The 20634-nt window shown below is 41.4% G+C and overlaps 1 protein-coding gene across 1 annotated transcript; it reads left to right on the forward strand.

Moving 5' to 3' along the window:
• The first annotated feature begins 1 nt into the window (after position 1).
• BBS2 (Bardet-Biedl syndrome 2) lies at positions 2-18154 on the forward strand. Its single transcript, XM_015640021.1, has 17 exons — positions 2-118; positions 1450-1677; positions 2060-2185; positions 2465-2527; positions 5003-5080; positions 7187-7291; positions 8162-8248; positions 9541-9676; positions 11551-11690; positions 12465-12609; positions 13182-13353; positions 14404-14533; positions 15135-15266; positions 15685-15822; positions 16261-16373; positions 16937-17085; positions 17735-18154. Exons 1-17 carry the CDS (start codon positions 2-4, stop codon positions 17839-17841), a joined length of 2166 nt encoding a protein of 721 aa, XP_015495507.1. The 3' UTR covers positions 17842-18154.
• Positions 18155-20634: the final 2480 nt, after the last annotated feature.

Raw genomic sequence — 20634 nt, forward strand, 5'->3', positions numbered from 1 at the left:
CATGTTGGTGCCCGTGTTCACGCTGAAGCTCAACCACAAGATCCTGCCCCGCATGGTGGCGCTGGGCCGGTACGACGGGACGCACCCCTGCCTGGCGGCCGCCACGCAAGCGGGCAAGGTAACGGGGCAGGAGCAGCCTCGGCGGCTGCGGCGCGGCCTGGCGCGGCCGGGCAGCCCCGGCGGGCGCCGCTGAAACCGCGCTGAACCCCGCCAGCTCCAGGGGATGAGCCAGGCTGAGCTGAGCCGGGAGCTGGGGGCTGATGCCCTTCGGCCTCCGCAGGCCCCCGGCCCAGGCACCCGAGCGGCGTGCGGGCACGGGGACGCGATGCTCGAAGCCTCGCTGTGCTGCAGCAGGGAGCTTGCAAACATTAACAGCGAGTGACGAAGTCGAGCAGTAGCAGAGGTGCCCAAAGAGGCTCTGGAGTCTCCAGCCCTGGGGAGATTCAAAAGCTGTCTAGACAATCTGGAGTAACACGCTCTGGGGGACCCTGTTGGAGCAGGAGGTTGAATTGGGTGACTTCTGTGGCTTCTTCCAGCCTGAATCACTTTACAAACCCAAGTCGCTGAGGAAACTCACGTTTTCTAGCAGAAAACGGGATTTTTTGAAGCCACGGGTTTTATCATATAGTTCTCAGAGCAGTGAGCCTTGGCATTGTTACAAACCAAGCTCTGTGCTGATAACGGGGCTGAGGTTTCTGTGGCTGATGTACAAACAGTCTGATGGGAAGAGAGAGCATCCTGTGTACTCTGAGTTAGAAACATAAACAAAACAGGATTAAGTGCAACCTGACTAATAAAGCATAGGTTGAAGCATAAACCCACAGAGGCACTTAGGTTGTAAATACAAGCAGGGCTCGTCTGTGATGTTTCCCAGCATTATTCATTTTATTCTGGCACTTTCAGGAACAGCACAGAGCAAGGGCTTGTCTGAGGGACAGACTGCACAGCCAAAAAGCAAACTGTTGAACTGACTTAGCTCCAGGCAATTACAGTGACTGAGCATTGGTCAGAGAGAGTAAAACCATATTTATTGTTCATCCTTTTAAAACTAACCATGTTCATCTACAGATGGAGGTTACAGATATGTACCAGGTAAATTGTCCTAAATGGGGTGTTTTGCAAATACTGCTACCAACTGGAGGTAATTTGTTTAATTTGTTGTTGCTCCCTTTGGTTTCCTATTTTTGCCTTACTTTGAAGACTTGTCAGTTGTCATTTTCAGAAACAAATGAAACAGTGATGTTGCAACTCCACTGGTCTTTCTGCCATTTCCCTTTCTCTAATACAGTTTAAAGAAAAACTGTGAGAAATACTGTTGTCAGTAAAACCCCCAGTCTTTTCTCCTCATTTAGGTTCACCATCCCAGTTATTATGCAAACAATAGTCTTTAGTGTTTGTATACAAACAGATACATGTGTTGTATTAATATTTATATCTTTATTTCTACAGGTTTTTATTCACAATCCTCATGCCCGAGGACAGAGAACATATACAAACCGAATGGTGCAAAGTAACCAAGATTCAGACATTTCTCTTCTGAACATTAATCAAGGGATCACTTGTCTGACTTCGGGGATGCTGAACCCTCAGCTGGGTTATGACTGTCTTCTGGTTGGAACACAGACTAATTTATTGGCTTATGATGTGTATAACAACTCAGATTTGTTTTACAGAGAGGCAAGTTGATTTAACTGTCTGCTTTTTTAGTATCTCCATCATTTTCTGTTTCTTTGAATTGTAAAGATTACAGCTTTCACATTACTTTGTCAATTAATTATGTGTCTGTGCTATACATTATTCCTACTGCTATATTCAGAATATTTTGTCTGTAGAATATCTGCAGTATTTCAAAATTAATATGTGAAAATTTACCCTCACACATACAGATATACATTGCATTCATATGTCACATCACCTAGCAAGACCAAATTAAAAAAAATTATAGGCATTCAGAGCTCAGCTAAACTGACAGTGATAATGTTGGAAGCTCTCTTCTTCATTTGTGTGCTCTGATGTATTCTTGTTTGCTGTTTCTTTTTCCTTTAATGCCTCTCTGTAGGTTTCAGATGGAGCCAATGCAATAGTTCTGGGAAAGCTGGGAGATATTTCACCCCCACTTGCTATTATTGGTGGAAACTGTGCCCTGCAGGGCTTTGATTATGAAGGAAATGACCGTTTCTGGACAGTAAGGACACTCATAATACTTTTGGTGTTAATAGAAGATTCTTTCAATGGCCCTAAATCATCTTTCTTTATTTTTTTTTAATATGATAGCTATTAATTTAGCTGTTGATTGTTCTTAATTTATCTCAGGCCTTAAACTGTACTTTGGATATGTATTCAGTGCACTCAGATGTTGATTTAACACTGGTTGTGTCAATTGTTCTGTTACAGTTGAGATAATAAAAATAATTCAGCTTCTGACAGCTGTGACCATCACTGAGTACTGTTCTTCTCCTTGCAGGTTACTGGAGACAATGTTCGTTCGCTAGCACTGTGTGACTTTGATGATGATGGGAAAACTGAGGTTTGTAACCATTTACACATGAATTCAGCTGTTCTTGTGGTCTTGTAGTGAAATGATAATTAAAAAAACCTCAGCTTATCAAGTACAATTGACTTACATCACCAGTTAGTGTTTCTCATTTTTCTTTACGCCAGGAGCAATACAATGAGATGCCTGTGATCATCAGTTGGCAAGGCATCTGTTTCAGTGGTATTTCTTGAATATGGTTATGAACTGTTTTAAATTTCAGAGAAACAACTTGCAAGCTTACATGTAAAAGTGAACTTATAAAAAGCTATTCTTTTGAAAAGCTGCACTTACACTTGCTAACATCGAGAAATGTCTTCATATCCAGCCCTTCTGTTTCCTTATAGTGACATGTGGAAATGAAATACTCTTTGTTTGCTGATCTAAAATGACAATAATTTGTAACACACATCTTGCTGATAATGATGTGAGACAAACAGTAGGAAACAGCTGCCATTCTAATCATGCAGGCTGCAAGAGATGGGTGAAATTGTGAATTTGTGTGGCATTCTCTTTTGGAAATGTTTCTTCATCCCAAATGAGCAACTGTGCTTCTAAATATGAATCTTTAAGAAGAGTAATGGCTTCCTAGTATACATCAGATGCAAATCAATATGAAGTTAAATCATTATGCTAAAAATACTTACTTTTGTCATCTGTCTTAAGACTTTAAACATAATTACTTGGGCTTCTTCATTTAGTTTCTGAAAAATCCTTGTTGGGAATATCCAGTTGTGATGTGTAAAAGGCCTGAACAGTTTTCATGTGTTTTTTTATAAGCACTAAACTGACACAGACCCTGCTTGATTGGGATCTTCAGGAAGTGAAGTGGTTCAGGTTTTCAAATCAATTTCTGCACAGCTCCTCTTTGTATTTTTTTAATGTGCTGGGAGGTGTTTATAGAAATTTGAGACAGTGTGTAAGGATTCAGAAACCAGGAAACTGATCTATAGTACTAATTGCAAATGGTTTGCACTTGTGCTTTTAAGTGGGTTTTGCTATATTTTTCTGCTATATTCTCCGGGGTTGCTGTAATCTGGTGCTACTTTGAGCTGAGTTGAGCTGGATACAATATCCGACTAACTTGCTGGGCCAGTTACCCCAGCTTGCATTTACTGAGATGTTTTCAGGGTTCTTTTTGATCTTAATTTTCTAGGTGATTTTAAAGGGTCTTTACTTATTTATTTACTTTTATTTGTGGCTTTTGTGAAACTGCCTCTGGTTTAAAACTGAAGTTCTGAGAAAATGCACAGAAGCAGCTTCCTAAATTATCACTTTGTGTCTTACTGGTAAATTACTGTGTTAGCTTAATTTCTGTTCTTTCTTCCCCAGTAAAAACATGCTGACATTTAAAATTGACTGCTTTTGAAATTGTGTGAATATACTTTTAGTAGCTAACAGAGCTAACTTGTCACTGCCTTCCTTAGGATTTTTAGATTGATGGTTACTTTCTGCCATCTTGCAAAAGACTTGTGGGGCAGAACTTTGACTTTCTCTTTCAAATTTCTGTCCAGTGGAATGAAAGTCAATGAGGTGGATGTGGTGAATCAAACTAATAAAAAAAAATCTAGACACCTCTGGAAAATACAGCATCACCATAATTGTTTCAAGATTGTATACTTTTATCTGGTTGCCTTTTGCTGGTGCTTGCAACTTGGTCAAGAAATCTGTGCTTCTTAAATATGTTAATTGTTGCAAATTATTTCACTAGCTGCAGTAGACTTAGCTTGGCATGATTTAGGTTGACATAATCTGAAGCCTCTTTACTTCGGAAGAAAAAAAGGCTTTAATATTTTTAAAAATCCAACCTTGTTATGGATTTGTATCTCTTTTGCCATGTAAAGATGAAAGGCTCGTGGGTTTCAGTGGGGAAAAGTACTAACAGGTTTTAGACTTTGATTTGTAATTCTGTTTGTCATTGATATGATGGATTACTGTATGGACAAAGCACTGAGCAGATCTTTTTCTTGGTTTCTCAGTTTGCGAAAGAGAACCTGACAATTGTCACCATCTTTGTTACGAAATTTTCCACTGGGCTCCTTTCCAGTTAATACCTTCTACTGGTGAACTAGGAAACAGGAAAAGAACTAAAATATAGGAAATAATAAGGAGTGAGGATGCAGAGGATCCAATTCAATGCCTGTTGATACAGTAATTTACATCAAGATAAAGGCGATTTTATTCCTACTTTGCAGTAGTGGCAACCACCACTTAGGTTGAAGGAGCAGAGATGGTTGATACTTGAATTCATTTGGGTTTGTTTGTGTGTTTGTCTTAGTTTTTTCCGTGTGTGTTTGGTCAGTTGGTTTTTTAAAATGGGGGATCTTCAGTGCAACACTGGCAACATTTCATAGATCTGTTAAAAGCTCTTCATTGCTGGACTTGAAATATTCACCTGTCCTCTGGATTCTGGTGCTTGCTTCCTTAGCTGGAATAATTATTTTTAAGGAACACTATTTTTTTTTTCAGCTTCTTGTTGGCTCTGAAGATTTTGACATCCGCGTGTTTAAAGAGGATGAGATTGTGGCAGAAATGTCAGAGACAGAGGTAAATTATTTCTGGCTAATGTTTATTATAGTTGCTGACAGAGCTGTAAGTGTTGTGTACTCTAAAGCTACTCTGGTTCAGATTTATTGTGTAGTTAAGTACTTACTTAACTATTTGGCACAGTATCTGTTCTGCTAGAACTGCAGAAATTAGAGTTTAATAATGTCTTTCATTATGCAGGGGGCTTTTTGCTTTGTTTATTTACAAACTTTTCACCCCACTGAGAAAAGTGACTATTCTTGGCTGACAGGACCCTGTGCAAGGGTAATTAAGGTTGCCAGGTTGTAGTTGAAGCTCCTAGTGTCCTCTGAGTAAAAGGATGTCGTCTACAGTTTTCCTCAAATGTTTCTGATGCAATCATGATGGTGTAACTTGTCCCTGTGTGTATATCCAGACAGTGCATGGCAGGGTAGAAGGGGGATTCCCAGGCAAAGCTGGAAGATCATATTGCAATTGGAGTTACACACTGGCTATATGAAAAGAGCTATGGTGACTAAAGTAAGGTATGGGGCAAATATGTTTATAGAGGGATAAATAAAAGGTGTAGGTGTTTAGCTTAGGAATGGAAAGAAGATGCCCACTAATTTTGGTTTTTAGGAAGGGAGTAAAATATCCTTATCACTGCATTTAGAAGTGTTCTCAGTCTTTTCACAGCCCTTCTGGACCCAAGGTAGAGTAAGGTCACAGACTTTTGTCCTTAAAGATTTGAGGCCTCCCCGCTGCCCAAGATGGGACTAAAAGGCTTAGCTAATAAACCACTTATGAAGAGCTATAAAAGACAAAGCCAGCAGGCACTCTTCTGGAAAAGGAGGTTGTTGCTATCACTACAATTAGAACTGGGCCTGTAATATGTCCTGCTCTCTCTGCAGTGGCTAGTCTGGTCATTAGATATTTCTAGTTAAAGGGATGCTAAAGGTTTGTCACTCTCAAATATGATGTATTTCCAGATCCTCAGTGGAATTGTTTTATATTCAATACCTGCAGTTATAGGAGGCCTGTTACAGTTTTACTGTTCGAATATAAAAGGACACAGCTGAACCTAAACCTTCCTTTTTAGGAAGATAAATTCAGGGAACAGTGTTTTTGTACATTGTTTGGTTTGGAAAACTTGGATAGTTTTCATTTTCTATGTTTAATCACTTATTCTGATGAAGCTGAGCTGTTATTGTTACCTTTGAGTTTCTGACTGTTGCTGTGGTCTTCTGTCCATACTATGTACTTCTAATTTAGTTTGATACTTAGGAAAGACTCTTCAGAAGATTGTGGAGGAAAGGATAGAGGGTTTGGAAACAGTTTTGTGGTAGAACATCCAAGGAGCACAGTCAGATGAGTTTAAATAAGAAGTTGGGGAAGAATTCAATTGAAGGAAGTCTCCTGTGCTACACTGAACAGAAGACTAGACAGATTATTGCAATTGTTCCTCCTGACATTAAAATCTTGAGTCTCAGTGTGTGGAAAAACCTGCATTTCCAAGCCCTGAGAACCTTAGCTCAATGAGGAATGGGTCTTAAAATGGGTGAGAAGCAGGCCAAGTTATGACTCTCAGGTCTTTCCCCAGAGCTAATTCAGGTAGAACACCTAGCCTGGTGTTCCAGTTGTGTTCCAAAGAAATCCAACTGTGGGAGTTTTTAATTTTTATTTCACTGGTAATATTTTCTCCCAATAATATCTCCGGGGCTTTACTAACCCAGGCAAGTTGAACCTTTGTCATCATCAGCTCCTTAAGCTTAGGGAATATTGTGTGTAGTTTCTCAATGATTGTGTGTTAGCACTGATGACCACAGGAATCCTATGAGCAGTTGTTTTGCTTCCTGTGGTAGGAAATAGTTGGTCAAAGTACACAGTTTGAGGGCAGTTCTGCAATCCTTGCTGAAGTGTGTCCTAACACTGGCAGCACAGCTTGTGTGAGGAAATCCTGCAAGGCCTTCAGTGATTTCAGACTCATTCTTAAAAGTAGTTACTTCAGTATTCAATGCTTCCTACAACAGACTTACCAGTTAAGAAATGTAGGATTCATATGATGAATTTTCTATGACCTGTTCCCTGCTATTGAAGTTACCCAAGTTCTCACTCCTGTATCCTCTGTCTCCCTCCTTTCCCCACCAGACTGTCACTGCACTTAGCCCCATGTATGGCAGTCGCTTTGGCTACGCTCTTGCCAATGGCACCGTCGGAGTTTACAACAAGACAGCACGCTACTGGAGGATTAAGGTTAGTCCATTGTTGGAGTATCATCATTGGAGGCTTGAAGACTGCCAGGAGACTTGGTATCTAATTTCAGGTCATTCTGATGTTACCCTTAGGTGAACTTTGCTGAGCACAGATCTTAAGGTAATTTTGTTCTTACAAAATCTACCTGTTGTTATACATTCATGTAAAATACCAGGTTGGTTCCTGTAGTACTCTTGGGCTGTTGGTGGTGGTTTAAACAATGGGGATACAACCATGCAACTAGGGATTCTTCAGCTTAACAAGAGACATTTGAGTTCATGTTAGAAAATCCTCTGGTTGAATCAATAATCTGTTTTTCAGAAATTTAAATCTTGCATTGTCTGTGTTTAAGGTTATTTTTTTCTCATCAGTAGCAATTTCCTGCTGCAGCAAATCAGTTTGGCAAGAGCCTTTCCTGATGCTCATTTTAATATTCTTAATATAATACAGAATAGTATATTGGATGGGAATAAGAAGATTCCTCAAGAGGTGGCAGGAAGAGACTGGTGTTTGTCCTCAGTAGTCTTAATTTTATGACAGTGTTGAGGCCCTGATACTTTTTTTCCTAGAGGATTTGGTTTTTTACACTTTGTTTTTGTGAGTTCTAATAATTTGCTTGGATGGAAGTGTATTTAAGGGAACAATCAGGTCCTTTGAAAGCAGTATACTAGATTAGTAGTGCAAGGGCTAAGATGTCACATGTGTCTGTGACCTTAGAAATAGTAATGCTCAAACTTCCTGTTAAGAGGCATAGTTATATTCCTTTCTGTACTCTCTGTAGTCTCATAGTCCAACGTTTTTCAAGTGGCAAGCATGTGAAGTTTAGAGAACATATCTGAGCTTAATTTGTTCTTTCTTTTCTGCCCTCAGTCAAAAAACCAAGCAATGAGCATACATGCGTTTGACCTGAACTCTGATGGAGTGTGTGAGTTGATCACTGGCTGGTCTAATGGGAAGGTGAGTTTATACAGGGGGAAAATGAGGAGCTGCAGATATGGGGGCTGTGTTTAAACAAGGCTGTTAAGTTATCTGAAGAACAAAAACTGAAAAATGAAAAAGACTTAGAAACCTAAGCACTGCAGATCTATTACAATGAACCTAGTTTGGCTAGTGAGTCCTGTGCCAAGTGCTTGATCAGAGAAAAGCTGCTTCCCCTGCTTAGCTCAGTCAATTGCTAAGGTGTGGCAAGTTGTTTCCATGACAGCAGAGACCATATGCCACATCCTAGAGTTCTTGAGTGTGTCTATTGAGGTGTGTCCTGAGGACACGCTAATAAACCTCTGCCATGTATTCTGAATGTTCCCAAACTACAGGGAAGACAAAGCAGTTATGTAACAGGAGAGCAGCGTCAGTCTTGACTGTGGCAGGATTAATCAAGCATTATTTCATTTTATGTAGAGGCATTCTGTACAGTTCAGTTTTAGTCTTTCAAGCCTCTTCCTTGGTATTCCCCTTTGCCAGAAATGACTATTTTAACTGCCACATCTCTCCTGGATGCAGCTTGCCAGGTTTTTCTGTAAAGCTGTGCTTTTTTCTTCACACCTCTTATTACTCTCATTAGCCTGCGGCACTTTAATAAATTCGTATCGGGCTGGCAGTCTGGAGCCCAGATGTGTTGTAACTCACATTGGATTAGATGTGTAACATTTTTAAAGAGAGAACCTCTCCTTGCTTTGCTCCTGTTCTTTTCCACTGGTCTCTACCCAATTTGTTGGTCTGAAACAGTCCATAGCTCCTAGAAAGAGTAATGCTGTGACCTGTGCTTTGGAAAATACACAGTGCATGGAACTGAGCCCACCTCACCCTTCTCATCGAATGAAAGATAATGGAAAGTTGTGGTATTTGTGTATAAAAATAATTCGCCACACAAGGATTGCAGCTGAGAGGAGAGGTTGTAAATACTGCATTAAAGTTATTTCTGGTTTAGTCTCATCATTGCTGCATTGTATGTGCATAACCTTTCCAGTGCAGACTTGCAGTCCCTTTTATTTCCTTCCTTTTTTAGTTTTGCAACTTAGGGAAGCATTTCTGAAGAGAAGTTCCTTCTACCTCCTTCTAGAGTCTGCCTAGAGGTCATTTCTTAATAGTACTTTTTTCATGTGTGGTGTTTGGATGAGCAGAGCAGCAACTTCACCTGCAGTTCTGTGAGCAGAGCTGGCTTTCAGTTAACAGCTCAGAGTATGGCATGACATGTGTTTTGGAGTTGGCTTTTCTCTTCTGCTGAGACTTGGAACTATTTTTTGTTCCAGGTTGATGCACGCAGTGACCGGACTGGGGAGGTCATCTTTAAGGACAACTTTGCTTCGTCGATTGCAGGACTGGTGGAGGGGGATTACAGAATGGATGGGAGCACTCAGTTAATCTGCTGCTCAATTGATGGTGAAGGTAAAGGCATTGTTCAGGATATTAATGTAATACACAGCAATATCAGGCACATCACATTATCTCAGATTAGCTAAACATCGTTTTGGTTCCAACGTTTTGTGTGCCAAATTTCCTTTGCTTATGTGCAGCTAAGGGAATTTTGAGTTATGCTATCTGCAAACAGGATTTTGAATATTGTCTTCTTTGTGAGAATCAGCACATTTCATTATGATCCAAGAAACCATCAAAATTCATTTGTCTAATGGAAGAAACCCCATCCTAATGCAAAGATAATGATACTCAGTATAGGCTCTGATTCTTCAGGCTACATTATAATAGATGAATGTATAGGAAATCTTTGTTTTCTGTTTTTAATTCTTTGGCCGCTTTACAGTAGGTAAAGCTGTTTAAAGAACTAAAGGTGTGTGTGTTTTGGTTTTCTTCTGCAGATGAAGAGTTTTTATATTAGAAATTTTAGATGTTAACAGTGCTCTGTTTCCTGGAAAATGCTATCCTGAGCTTGGAGAAGTGGTGGATTTATCCCACCATGCATTCAAGAAGTCAGGCCTCATTATTGTGAGTGGAAATAAATATGATCACAGATGATTTAAATAAGCTCAGTATGAATTTACAGGGATGGCTCCAGGAAAGACACTGGTGTGATTATCCGACTCCTTGGCGTCAGTGGCCTGAGACAAGCAGGTCTGGCACAACCCATTTGAAACAAAAGCCTGTCTTTGTTAAATAGCAGAGTGTTTTGCTGTCTGTCTTAATCACAGGCTGTTGGGATTTGCTGCACTTGGGCTTCAGCTCATAAACCTTTTTCCCAAGCTTATGGAAGGGGAGCATTGTAAGCAGTTCTGGAGAACCTTTTCCTAGCAGAGTTGTGTAGGTTGGTATCACTGAACATGATCATCCTTTTCTGATGGGTCCATTGTAAACAAGCCTTGGCACGATGTGGATCCCTTTAAGTCTTAGTAATTAGTGTGGCTGGAGTTATATAGACAATGTTATTAGGGTTCTATTTGGGACCAGCATCCTTTCATATGAGGTGTTCTCCTGTGTTGCAGTGGTTTTTGTCTTGCTCTCATTTTAAATGAATGATTCAGTCAGAAATAATAAAGTGTGTCCTTTCATCAGAGGACAGTGTGCAAGCTGAGTGATTTCAAGTTCCACGCAACTTTTTACAGGACAGCAGTCATTTGCAGTCAGACAGCATATTCTTCCCAGGTAAAAAATTTTTGTCCCTGGCTTTCATTGTCAGAGCTGCAATCAGGGCACACAGCCTTAGAGCAAAATGAAAATTGTCTCATCACCTGTTCACAGGTCCTCTGTCCACAGACAGAGGTATTTCCATAACTCTGTGCTCCACTGGACTACTGGGAAACAAGTCTTACCCTTAGAAGTGAAATATCCCTTGGTTTGGGGAAAAACTAATGTGGGTAAATCTTGTTTACTGGCTGATGAACAGTGACTTACAGTCACTTCCAGACAGCAACAACTCCTCTGACCAGCTCTAGAAATCCAGGTACACATTTCATTAATTTTGCATAATTGTAAACTTGCCTAAGCACCTGAAAGAATGATTGCAGTGGGAATCCTCTTGGAAATGACTGGGTGCTGCACATGCCTGGTCAGGTGAGTACAGCTTAAAGAGAGCTTGGAAATTCACCTTTCTTTTTTTTAAAATGTACAGTTCTCATGCCCCTGTCATGAAGAAAGGGAGAGCCTCTGTGGGTCTAAATCAATGCTCAGGTTTTCAGCTGAATAGTACTACCTGAAGATGGGAACTGCAGAAGTGGTACAGGGGAGTCATGTCACAGAAACTGAAGCTCTGGTTCTGGGCAGGCTGTTGAAGTCTTTGCTGAAATGGGCTATGTTTTGTTTTTGTACAGTCCGAGGCTATCTGCCAGGAGGTGAGGAAATGAAAGGGAACCTAATGGATACAAGTGCTGAGCAGGATCTTATCCGAGAACTTAGTCAAAAGAAACAAAATCTGCTGCTGGAACTGAAAAATTATGAGGAAAATGCAAAGGTACTGCTTGAAGAATGTGTAGGGCCAAAACACACCTTCCTGTTGGTATAAATCCAGAGTAATCTGGGAAGTGGTTGTGGGGCAGTCCAGACAAGTCAGAGCTGTAGCTTGTCAGGATGCAGTGAGTCTGCTGGGGGCTCCAGCCTCTGCATTTGGCTTGCTCCTTGTGCAAGTTCAGAACTTGCTTTTTGTATTTTAATAATGCTTTCTTTGCTTCCTCCTCTTGCCAGAGCAGTTGTGTTTAGAGCTGGATTCCCTTCAGTCTTGTGTTTTAGCTTATGACTGAAAATTGTAGTTTTCAGTGCCATCTTGGGAGTCAGAGGGGTTGTGTGAGAGGATCAGGTCACTGGGTGAGGTCTGGGAGTGCTGCCAAGATGTAGGAATCCCACTTGTGGCTTGATGTTTCAAAAACAGTTTCAAAACACAGTCTGAGGAAAGAGCAAACTCATATTTGAACAGCAAATGACCACCATGGCAGAAGCTTGGAATTCTGTAAGATTGTGTTTAAAATTGACATGTGTTAAGAGTTTTTTGAGCAAGGGTTTGTATACAGAGGTCCATCCATAGTGAAGCACTCAAACACATTGTAAGCCAAGTGTCCCACAGCTCCATCCCTAATCCAGCCACCACTCATAGCTAATTCGAAGTGTCTGGGAATTGCTGTAACACGACCTTCTTCCAAAAGAAAAGAGAACTGACTTGTGCATATGTTTTCTAGGTTTTTGAAAGAAAATCTTGAGATTCTGATACTGAAGGATATGTGTTTTGTAACAGGCTGAATTGAACACTCAGTTGAAGGAAGCTGATGCACAGAGAGGTGTAATTCCAGCAAACACCCAACTCCAGACATCCCTCTCAGTTAATCTGGGCTCTGACAGCCAGTCTGCCCATGTGGAGTTGTGTATTTCCACCACAAATGGTGAGTGGTAACTTTCAACCATTGATATTCAATTAATGTAAAGTCATGCAAATTTTTAGTTATATTTAGCTGGTGATTTGAATGTCTCCCCTTTATTGTCTGTAACATCCCTTTTGTGGTTTCTTTCTTTTCACAGAGTTTTGAATTAAGCTGTGTTCCTTGGATGGGTCTTAGGGGAAAAGAGTTTGATGGAATTTGTTTCTTATTATGTGCTATTTTCTGAGGCAATTAACATTTAACTTGGCTGAAACCAGCCTTGGTGATCCCTGCAGCACTTGCATTGACTGTATACCCACTGCTGCATTAGTGAGGGTATTGCATGAATGCAGCTGCATCTCAGCTGGCTTTACATGCAAAACTGTAACTACCCCAAGACAGCAAATTCACCTTGCACCAGCCATGCTAGGATGCAGTCAAGTCCAGATGTGGTAGTCCTGGTTGCCTGGGATATTTTAACAATTCAGAGGAGGGATGTTGAAGGAGTTGAACATGCTTAATTCTGAAAACAGTGGCGGTTTGTTGCCAGAAGACAGCTTTTCATTTGGGAACTGCTTTTTCTTCCTGTTGCTAAGACACAATCATCCGAGCTGTGCTGATCTTTGCTGAGGGCATATTTGAAGGAGAGAGCCATGTGATCCACCCCAGTCTCCAGAACCTCTCAGGCTGCATTCGTGTTCCCCTTACTCCACCCAAAGATGTCCCTGTGGATTTGCACATCAAAGCCTTTGTGGGTTACCGGAACAGGTGAGTTTTTGTGGTGTGATCTCTGCTGGTCTCCAGAACTGTGGGACCAGGAAACAGCAATAATGTGATTTCATGCTTGTCCCATGGGAAGTGCACCGTTAATTCCTGGGCGCTTCATTTCTCTGTCTTACTGAAGGGGGAGAGCTGGGATGCTTTCTTAAAAACATTGATGGACCTGTGGCACTGAGTTCTTTTCCACACAAAGTCTAAATGCTCTGGAATCACTGTGATCTGTTGTGTTCTGGCTCTGCCTTTAGGGAAGGAATGCACATTTGTCCAGATGTCTTACTGTGGGTGTGTGGAGGGAATCAAGAGATGAAGAGACTATCCTGTCATCCCTGAGGGGCTGGGCCCTGGATAGTGGCTGCTCTGGATGGAATACTTGAACACTTGGAGTACTTGAACACTCTGGAGCCACAGCTTTGTCTCTCAATCTATAGAGTAACCCCGAATCCATTTGGCTTCAGGGCAAATAGAAAGTAACACAGGCTTGATTTCAAGATAACATTTTTCCAGTCTCCCATAGAAATATCTGTCCATAGAAAATAAAATGTCTCTCTCTATACCCTTGAAAATAGATTTCTTCTTGCTCACATCTGCCAGAGCTGTTGGTGCCTGAGGAGGCAGAATTCTTTCCCTGGACAGGGAGGCATATTTTGAGAGGTAGCCACCCACTGCAGAAGGACTATATGGGACTGAATTCCCTTTCTATTTTCTCTATTTGTCTTTATTATTCCTTTTAATAAGACTTCACTGAACTTGTAAAGAAAATACCCAATCATAAATTTAAATTGTAAATGTATTAGCCTAGAGAGTATACTTCAGTGGAAGGATTATTGAAAATGACAGCAATGGGGAGGAATCATACAACCTCATGATAAGCCCAGAATTTCCAAGTTTAAGTGTTTCTTCCAGGGAAGCAGTCAGCAGCTGATTATGTAACTGAAAACTGTGGGTGTCAGTCCCCAGGTAAAAAAGAGCCAGGAGGCATTGCAATAGGTGAATCCTTGCTATGTTATTAACTCTGTTTTCCCATTGGGTTGCTTCCAGCACACAGTTCCACGTATTTGAGTTGACAAGACAGCTTCCCCGTTTTTCTATGTATGCCCTGAGCAGTCCAGACTTGGCCACAGAGCCCCTGAGCTTTGTTAACTGTACCATGAATGAGAGGCCACAAAGGGTGAGTTTCTGCTCTTCTTCCTGGTTTCAATTCTTGCAAAGATGGAGAGTTTGCAATCAGCTTGAGATTTCCAATAGCAAAGGAAAAATTATGCAGTGAAATGCCCTATTGGCCTTTGGAATCTGTGTATTTCAAGTCAACCCTGCTTTTTTCTGTCTTTAAAAGATGACTCAGTTGAGACATTCCAAGCATCAGGAATTCCTGCAGGAACTAAATGCTTGAGATCAGAAGGTGTTTCAGATACTATCTTGTTTGCTGTGTGCCTGCTGATAGCAGGAGACCTGTAGTGAGTGTTGAATTTTGTAAATGAGCAGAGAACAGGAAAAAGGCAGCACAGTGCTCAAGTAGTGACTCAGTTTCGTAGCAGTCTCTGATTGTTGGATTTGATTATTTTAGGAATATTCAGCTTTGGTTCAAGGATTCAACTGTCCTCATTCTAACAAGTTCATGACATGGGGTTATGGGATGCAATTTAGTAAATGAAATTTCTGGGGTACCCTGAACAGAGTGTTCTGGTGCACATCATGTGCAGGGACATTGTGTGGTTCCTGAAGCTTTCCACACAAGGGATGGCTGATGCTCCTAATTTTATTTTTGCAAGATCGTTATGTGGCTGAATCAGAGCTTCTTGCTGCCAGAGGATGCTGAGTTTCAGAGTGCTCCCTTTCAGGTTTGCTTCACTTCACTTCGTAATGCAGGTCAGCTCTGCATCAAAATCAAGCCTGGTGGAGAGGTGAGTACCTCCCAGGATACCCCAGTGAAACCAGTATAATACTGCCAGTAGGAGGCAGTAAAAGTGAAGATGAATAAACAGGCAGAAAAAGTACTGCTTTTGGAAACTTCTGAGTCTGCTTACTGTCAGTGGGTAAAATTCCAGGGCCTGTTAGTGAGCTAAGATTCTTAGCCTGTGGATCTGTAGGAGGGAGAGAAATTACTTCCTCACAGAATGGTTTCAGGGAGCCATAATGTGAGGCACAAAGCTGCCTGTAACTTCAGTGGTCCTGTGTGCACAGATGCCTCTCTATTACAAACCTGAATAAAAGCCCCTTTGAAATCAGTGTCTTTTCGCCTACTGAGAGCTGTAGAGCTTGCCCATGCCTTCTTGATAAAAGGACCTGCTTTCAGCCTGGGCTTTCTTTCCTTTCTGACAGATTTCCATCAACACAGATGATATTGATCTAGCTGGTGACATTATCCAGTCAATGGCCTCTTTTCTGGCCATTGAAGATTTGCAGGTGGAAGCAGATTTTCCTGCATATTTTGAGGAGCTGCGGAAAGTGTTGGTGAAGGTGAGGAGGCTTTGGGCATTTCTGAGTAGGCAGATAAGCAGTCACTGGGGGTTATTTATGAGGGGATGTCTAAACTGCTTTATCTTTGTTGTGAAAATCAGCCCACAATGACTTGCTGTATATTCTGTGGGATACCCTCAACTTACTGTCTATTTTTGTTCTGTAGAACAGGCCCTTGGTTCCCATCAGTTGTGTGTTTAGGATAAAGTAAATATATTGTCTGGGAGACTGAGCTCAGGGTTTGGGTGATCATGCTCATCCCTTCTGGGGGCCCTTCTGCTCCTGAAATGGGGAGAGAGGGTAAGGAGAACAGTGTGAGGAATGCTGGTTGGTTAGGTTGGGATGTTATTTCCTACTGCACTGGGTTGAGGTTTAGCCTGAACTCTGTGTGCCCGGGGTGCCAAGGACCCTTGCTTGTGACTTGTTTGCCTTGGACAGGTGGATGAGCACCATTCAGTGAATCAGAGGCTGACTGCTGACATGGCTGAACACTCCAACCTCATCCGCAGCATGCTGGTTCAGGCGGAAGATGCCCGGCTCCTGGGAGATATGTGAGCAATTGCTTCCTGATTTGTGTGTTTGGGGTTTAGAATGGCCAGTCTTCGCTTTTCAGGCAGAAAAGAGCACAGAAAAACATCGGAGCGATGCAAGAGTTGCCTAGTTATGATTTTTGATGTAGAATTGTACCTTTGGCAGTCACACCATGAGCTCTCCTTGAACCTTGTCAGGTTCTTTAGGTTCTCTCAGGTCCCTTTATATATCTGTGGTGCATGTACTCTTGAGAACACCATGAAAGAAATGTTAGGTGTCAGGTTTTCACTCTGATTTGCTGTTTTCTGCTAATGCTGAGCTTTACTCTGAAGAGCAGCAGGGCAGTGGTACTTTCACTGGGAAAAGTGGTATCTCCACTTTGTCTTGCTGGATAACTAACTGCAAAAATAGACTATTCAGGTTTTTTTAGTAAAATAACCAACATGTCTAGACAAGTCTGTTGTCTTCTAGCTGGCAGACATGCAGGTGACTGTGGTAGCCAACACAAGCATATATTGCTACACCTTTATATTGACAAATCTTGTCCTCAGAGCTGAAAATAACTGGATTGATTGTTCCCCAGGAAAAACATGAAGACACGGTACAGTGAGCTGTATGACCTGAACAGAGATTTAATAAATCAATACAAAATTCGTTGCAACAATCACACAGAGCTGTTGAATAATCTGAAAGCTGTGAATCAGGCAATCCAAAGGGCTGGGCGGTTACGTGGTAAGTCTGTGTTTTTGAAAGCAATGAGGAGTTTCAGACTGCCAGTGAGGCACATAAGATGTGTACCAGAGGTCACCTGTGACTTCAGGTATATTTGGCCTGAAACTCAGTAGAAATAGTAGAAACTTCATTCTTTAGTCATAGCCAATTATGTGTGACAGTCAACTGCGAGTGTCCAGTATAATCTGGGATCACAATTCTAGAAAGAACAGTTTGAAATAGTTCCCAGATTTTTGAATAAGGCAGAAATTGATAGTTTTGTTGAACATACTACTTTAAAAATGTTTTTAGAATTACTTCAGTTCTTGGTTTATAATTCTGCTTTTAAAAAAAAGTAACTACTAACTTAAGCAGGACTGTTTTATTTGCATTATTAGTCATGTAGATCTTTGGGGAGGGAGGTACTTTTTTGTATGTTTATAGCATTCCCCTTCCAACAAGCTCTCATAAAACAGAGCTACAGGGGATTCTTCTTTAAAGAAAGGATTTTATCTATGTACTAAAAAAAAGGTGGTGTTTCATCATGTGTTTCAAAAGTATTTGAAAGAAACCCCTAAATTTTCAAACAGGATCAAATAAGTATTTTTACCAGTTTCTTACTCTGTAACTGAGTTTTTTTCTTTTCTTTCCTTATTTTTTCTCTTTGCAGTTGGCAAACCTAAAACACAAGTGGTCAGTGCTTGTCGGGATGCAATAAGAAGCAACAACTTCAACACACTGTTCAGGATAATGCGTGTGGGAACAGCCTCCTCTTAGGGAGAGGAGCAGCAGCTGCACAGAGGCATGATTCCATGAACTGGGCAGATAATGGATGAGAAGCAGTTAATTCAGACCCCTACTCCACTGTAGGGTGAAGTAATTACAATGGTAGTGCTGTAGCTAAGTTGTCAGGTAAGAAATACTACACAGACCAAAGCTCCATGATAAGACCATCAGAGTTTAAGTGCAGATATGGTATTTATGCAAGACAGACATTCAAACAGTTATTTTTTATTACAGTAACTTATTTATGTATGTAAATATATTTTGTAGTTAAGACATTGATCTTTTCCATTAAAACATAGACTGGCTTGACTGATTTTGTTCTGATTTACTTGGGGAGATGTATACTGCTAAGTTTATTTGTTGAAAAAACCCAACCCAAATGACTTCTCTTGTTTCTGCTGTACAGTTCCTTTACACTTGAACTTCCTGTGCTGGAGAGTCCTGGGTTTTGCAGGGATGTGTGGCTCTCTAGATAAAGTGCAGAGCAGTGCATGAAAACCACCAAAGGATAACATCTTGCTGGCTCTTGAGCCAGAAGATTTTTGACAGGTATCCAGTTCCGTGGATTGTTGAAAGTGGTCTGTTTCATATTCAGCACTCTCCCCACACCTGGATTGCAGAAAGTTTTGCTTCCAGCTATTGGTTCTGTGCTACTGCTGGAAAAACTGCAGATATTGAGGTGGGCAAGGGTGCATTTCAGGAGCAACAAAAACAAACTTCACACTCAAGCTTGGTGCATAACCATGAAGAGCTGGTAGTAATGGGATCAAAAGAAGAAGGTATTGGAAAATTACTTGATTCCTGGCTCAAACCTGTTTAGTTGTGTGATCCTTAGAATTGGATTCAGTTGTTACAGTAAGGCTCTATCTCAGATCTAAAGGTATTTTAGAACCTTTGCCAAAGCAAATTTATTTTGGAAGCTAAAAATAACCTGCAAAGGATGGAGGTTGGGCCCCAATGTTCCTGCATCAGCATCACCCTTGCCACCATATGATTGTGTTTATGATGTGGGCAGGGAGGCGTTAAGTTCTTGGGTGGTTTCTTGAGGCTGTCAGGAGTCATATGCTCTAGCTGGTCTCTCTTATGAGCAACTACTGAATTAAAACCAGCAGCCCATCTTTGTTACAAAGCCACTGGTGAGTGTGGTGTGACCAGTTCAATGGGGAATGTAATTCTCACAATGTTTATCCCCAAAACTTGCCTCTTGTCACTGCTTTGGCCCCTTCCATATGAAGAACTATGCTCCTGAAAGCGCAGACCTGTGTCAGTTAGACTCTGCAGGAGAGCTCATTTGAATCCCTTTAAGAAACTGGTTGTTAAGTCAAATCCAGCTGCTTGGTAGAAGGGTGGTGAGCCACCCATGCTGTTCTAAGCAAGTGAGCTCAGAGACTTGATTATGGAACAGTCTCCTGGCATAAGTTCTGGGCTTTCTGCCACTTGCTGTACCTGTTCCCGCTGTTTCAAGCTCTTGTTCTTTATGTTCAAAATCCTAATGCTTGCTTGCTTACATTTATGTACTCCATTTAATGATAAGAGAGTGGCTCTGATCAGAAAGCAGTTTTCCCGTCAGTCTGATTCTCAGGACTGTGCACCAGCCACTGCCAATCCAGGCTTTGTTCTGCTCCTGGCAGTGAGGTCAGTCCTTCACACACTGTGCAGACCTTTGGTAAGGCTGATGTCCCCTATCTAAGTTTCCGACAACAAATTTTTAATTTATTTTCCTGTAAAACCAACTTTTACCTTTGCCAAAATGAAAAATGCACATATTTTGCAAGCACCTAAAACCTAATTGTAGATACAGATTGGAATCCAGCAAGAGCATCTACAAAGAAAGCTCCCATTACTGGCACTAGATAAATGAAAGCCCCTCTTGGTTTAGCAGCTCATGTCATTTGAAATTTTAGTGAGTGAAGTCTTTCCTCTGTACCTGCAGCACCAGTCATGCCTGGGGCTGCCTGTGGCTTTAGGACCTAACAAGGAAGGGTGGGAGAGCAGAGACATGTTCATTTTTAAACCTTTGAAAGCTAACTGCAAATTTGGCTTCTTAAATTACTTCATCTGAGTCACCAGAGGAAGAAGGGTGGTTCCTTGTGTGATCAGGTAGATAGGGGCTTACTCAAGCAGAGGCTGGTATGCCCTCTAGTGTAACACTTACTATTAAAAAGCAGCAAGCTCTAAAGAGCCTGACTTCTTCCCAGTCTCCTGGAAGCATCTTCCAAGGTCTACCAGGCACATTCTTAGACTTACAATGTAGTCAAAGAAGTAACTTTGTTTTGTTAATGAATTTACTCCCAACTTTCCCTAGCAGACCATGTTCTGAATAGCCATGGTGTCTGTCACTTTTGTTCCAAATGACCCAAATAATTTTTTTTCTTTGAAACCTCCATTACTTGTCATGTTCTAGGGGAGAGCTCAGAATAAGAACTGCTTTATTCCCAGGAAGAGCTGCTGCCCCAAAAGGCAGAAAAGTATCTCAGAAACCATGATTCAGAGTTCTGTCCTCACTTCAGGATTTGTTTCTAGCTTCATCCCCTTGTCTTTGTAAGTGACAAAGGGAGATTAAAACTGAGCAAGAGAGTTTTGGCAGCGCACAGAGATGCTGGCTTTGGGAAATGAGTCTGAATATGAACAAGATCTTGCAACAGCAGCTTGGGGCAACCACCTCCCAGCCATCCTTCCTGCCCAACACAGCATGAGGGAGTAGCTTAGAACTGAGCAGCTGCTCATCATCTGGGATGATGGAACTGACACTGGAACTAGAGAGTCCTGCACAGCACTAACAGC

The sequence above is a fragment of the Parus major genome, chromosome 11 (assembly GCF_001522545.3).
Source record: "Parus major isolate Abel chromosome 11, Parus_major1.1, whole genome shotgun sequence".
Classification (NCBI taxonomy): domain Eukaryota; kingdom Metazoa; phylum Chordata; class Aves; order Passeriformes; family Paridae; genus Parus; species Parus major.

Bases quoted from the DNA above. Each gene is read 5' to 3' on its own strand.
- BBS2 (XM_015640021.1), top strand. From the start codon at position 2: ATGTTGGTGCCCGTGTTCACGCTGAAGCTCAACCACAAGATCCTGCCC. The intron at 119-1,449 runs GTAACGGGGCAG...TTATTTCTACAG, and splicing joins CCGCCACGCAAGCGGGCAAG to GTTTTTATTCACAATCCTCA. The intron at 1,678-2,059 runs GCAAGTTGATTT...GCCTCTCTGTAG, and splicing joins CAGATTTGTTTTACAGAGAG to GTTTCAGATGGAGCCAATGC.